The sequence below is a fragment of the Mizuhopecten yessoensis genome, unplaced genomic scaffold (genome assembly GCF_002113885.1).
Source record: "Mizuhopecten yessoensis strain PY_sf001 unplaced genomic scaffold, ASM211388v2 scaffold11017, whole genome shotgun sequence".
NCBI classification, from domain to species: domain Eukaryota; kingdom Metazoa; phylum Mollusca; class Bivalvia; order Pectinida; family Pectinidae; genus Mizuhopecten; species Mizuhopecten yessoensis.
The window spans coordinates 614239-617920 of NW_018408837.1; the positions used below are offsets into that span (position 1 = coordinate 614239).

General features: G+C 36.2%; 1 protein-coding gene across 1 annotated transcript in view; it reads right to left on the bottom strand.

Moving 5' to 3' along the window:
* Positions 1–3682, bottom strand: part of LOC110464634 (HEAT repeat-containing protein 6-like) — a 40917-nt gene that overhangs the window by 4669 nt on the left and 32566 nt on the right. Inside the window, exon 21 of the mRNA XM_021519963.1 lies at positions 1586–1807. Coding sequence (XP_021375638.1) covers positions 1586–1807 — 222 coding nt within the window. The remainder of the gene's footprint in view (positions 1–1585; positions 1808–3682) is intronic.

Sequence of the window (3682 nt, forward strand, 5' to 3'; positions counted from 1 at the left end):
TGACTGTGTGAAGTTTGATTAAAAACCAAGAAAGAATGAAGACGCTAGAGTGCTGACAAAGTTTTTCTATTTATAGTAATAATGACCTTGACCTTGATCCGATGACCTTGAAACTCGAACTTGTTGAAGATATTTTAATTCTTTACATGTGTGTAAAGTTTGATTAAAATCCATGAAAGAATGAAGGCTCTAGAGTGCTGACAAACCTCTTCGGACAGACGGACAGACGCACAGACAGACAGACGGACGGACCCACGGACAGACGGAGGGGAAAACTATAGTCCCCCCGGCCTGGTAGGGGACTAATAAGCTGAGATACACTGGGCCAGTAACTGTGATATGACACTTTCTTTACTCCCATCCTTCACAGACGTATCTCCCGTTTAAGCTGGAGAAGATAAGCTTGCCACCCCCTTGGGAGAGATCGCCTCGTGCAGAATGGCGCAATTTAAGTAATATAACAATCCTATGACGTCACGTCATCAATGCATTGACGTCACGTCAACAGTAGCAGACCATGGAAGACAACTCTGGATTTGCTGGAAAAATATGCAATCAACGCTTATATTTCATGCAATCACCTCTTGTATTTAAGATGGGAGAAAAACAATCATCCCCCCTACCTTGAGGTTGTGATAGAGAAATATCCAACCCACGGTATGATATTTTCGAATGTCTTACCCTCGGGTAAGACAATCAAGAATACCATCAATCGGGTTGGAGATTTCTCTGTCACACATTCAAGGAAGGGTAGAATTATCTTAGTTATAATATACTATTCCCTCAAATGATGTCACATTTAACATTGCCATCATATGGGAATCAGTTTTTTTAGTCAGTGATTGGATTTGTATATCACTTTTTGTATACATATTGAATCTTTATTTCTAGCACTCACCTGCTTTGTGTGTATGAAAAAGTCTAATAATCTTTTCGTTTGAGACAGGACAGATTAATTTTACAATATATACAGCATTTGATATAGCGCCCTATCTAGCTAACATAAGCCACTCTAAAGCGCTTTACAGTACATAGATATACAATTAATACAATTAGCATATACATTAATCAATACAATAATTTTGAGGAATTCGCAGAAGCTGCCTTACCAGGCGCGAACTACTAGTCCTACGCCACCTGGCTAATATCTCCCTATGTGTGTATGCCTGCGTGTGTGCTGGAGATGTAATGTGTTCTGTAAGACTATGGATATTCCGGTCAAGTTTTTGAGAAAATTTCAACTCGTTACCAATTTTTTGGCAAGACTTTTTGAAGTTTAAAACCAGGTTATATGTACTGTATACTGGAAAATTTTTGCCCAGTCAAACTTTCACCCTTCGCCAGAATAATCAATCTTCACCCGTTGTTTATGCCACCCTACACAGTCAATTACATGTACTATGTATATTTTGTTGTTTATTAATGTTCGGTGTAATGATAAATTCGCCCTCATAACATATATGAACAGCGGGTGAAAAAGGCGAAAATTAAATTACAGCGAAAATTTCTCAGTATATCAGAAAATGCTGTTCTGCAATGATTTTTTTTTTTTTATCAAAACTCGATGTTTTCAAACACAACTGACCTGGTTATTGAGATTTCCCCTGTACTTGTACTCTGTAAAGTCTGTGATTTCCTCCGCAGTTTCTAGACCTCGAATGAGTGCCTCCCACACTGATATAAATAGGTCCACGGTTCCGTATTGGTCACGGTCAGGCGGAGACCCCAGGGCCAGAGCAGCATTGATCCGGACCTTGAAGTTCTTACAGTCGCGCACCACTGCACACAGCGCTAGAATTATGTCCTTCTGTTGACATGGAAATAATTTAATTTACATGATAAAAATAAAGCAGTCTGCATTCATGTATACATTTCAAAACTGACATCAACTTGTGTGGACCTTTCAAATCTGACTTCAGTTCTTGCACACTTTTCCTAAACTGTCATCAATTCTTGTGTACCTTTCACATGTCATCATTTTTTTGTATCTTCTTTTTTCAATGTGTCATCAAATCTTGTGCTGCAGGCCGCACCTTTTTAACTGTATCATTCTTCAATTGTGTCTTAATTCTTAAATAGCTTTCAAATATGCCATCAACTCTTGTGTACTTTCAAACAGGTCACCAGCTATATATATCGCAACTTTCAAATGTGTCATCATTTTTTGTGTACCTTTCAAATGTGTCATCAATTGTTGTGTACCTTTCAAATGTGTCATCAATTTTTGTGTAACTTTCAAACGGGTCATCAAATCTTGTATACTTTCTAATGAGCCATGAGTTATTTTATAACTGTTAAAAGTGTCATCAGCTATTGCATACATTGTAAATTGTCATCAATACGTCGTGTCCGAGATACAAGTTTCCTGAACAAGTGTCATGTGTAAGATGGTAAAGGTGGGGTCAACATATTTCTTTCTTTTATTCTTTTGCCATATGAAGATACATAAAAATGATCAATAACTGCATAAATGATTATTCATAGTTACTACTGATAACCGTAGTGGACCTCCTTGCATAACACCAGGTTGAGTGATGGGGGTATCCTAACAAAATGGAAGATAAATGTCACAGGCAAATGTTATTTTGAAAATGAATTGTGATATTATATAAAATTACTGTTATTTTGATACTAAATATGTCATATTGGTATACATGAAGTAAGCGTAGCGATACTGTTAATAAGAAAAACATGCAAAATTTACAAAACAAAAAATGAAATATTACCAACATTGTCAACTTGCCTATATATAGTTACAATGGTAGTCTATATTTTAAACTTCTTTAAAAACTTTCCAGATATATATATTCTATCTATAGAATCATTTTTTATGAATATCAAAACTGGTAAAGTACTTTTTTAGCATGCCAAACATGATCAATGGCCAATTTCACATAATCATTGAGTTTTGATTAACAATGTTTATTATGATAAATACCGATACATTTTCTGTTTTTGTATCATACCAAAACATTTTATTATACTACGCATGATTTAAAGTTACCCGTATATGCAGCAGTAATGACTCATGAATATGTATTCTGCCAAAGTAATCTTCCCTCTGCAGAATTACTTAAGGTTGAGATTGCATGCGTTATAGACAAAGATATGCAATAATACAAGAGGCCCAGTGGGCCTGTATCGCTCACCTGAATATGTTTAAAATAGTTGGTATGAAGTAAAGATATAGCACTCCATGGTAGGTGCTGTAAGTACCGGTACATATGAAATTTCAGAAAGATCCATCCAGTACTTGAGATATAGCGAGACCAAACTTCAAACAGAGCCCTACCCCTAGGGGGATCATACCCACCGTTTATATAAAATTGAGTCCCATTGGCCAATATTTACATTTTCATGGCATTGTCACTATAAAGCCTCTTTGAAAGCTGTGTCGTTGATGGGACTTTAATTATCATGCATTACGAGACACACAATTCTTAGCGTATTAATACAACACTGACCGGAACTACAATATCCAATATAAATAAACATGACGGCTGCTGAAATATTGCTGAGCATTGTGAGATTTGACAATGTCATTGTAAATTTATGTGCCTGACCCACGTTTACAAAATTGGTTCCCCTTCACCCAAGGATGCTTCAGACAAAATATGGAACAAATCCTTCCATTTCTACAGAAGAAGAAGGATTTTAAAGAATTTGCTATATTTCCCCTATT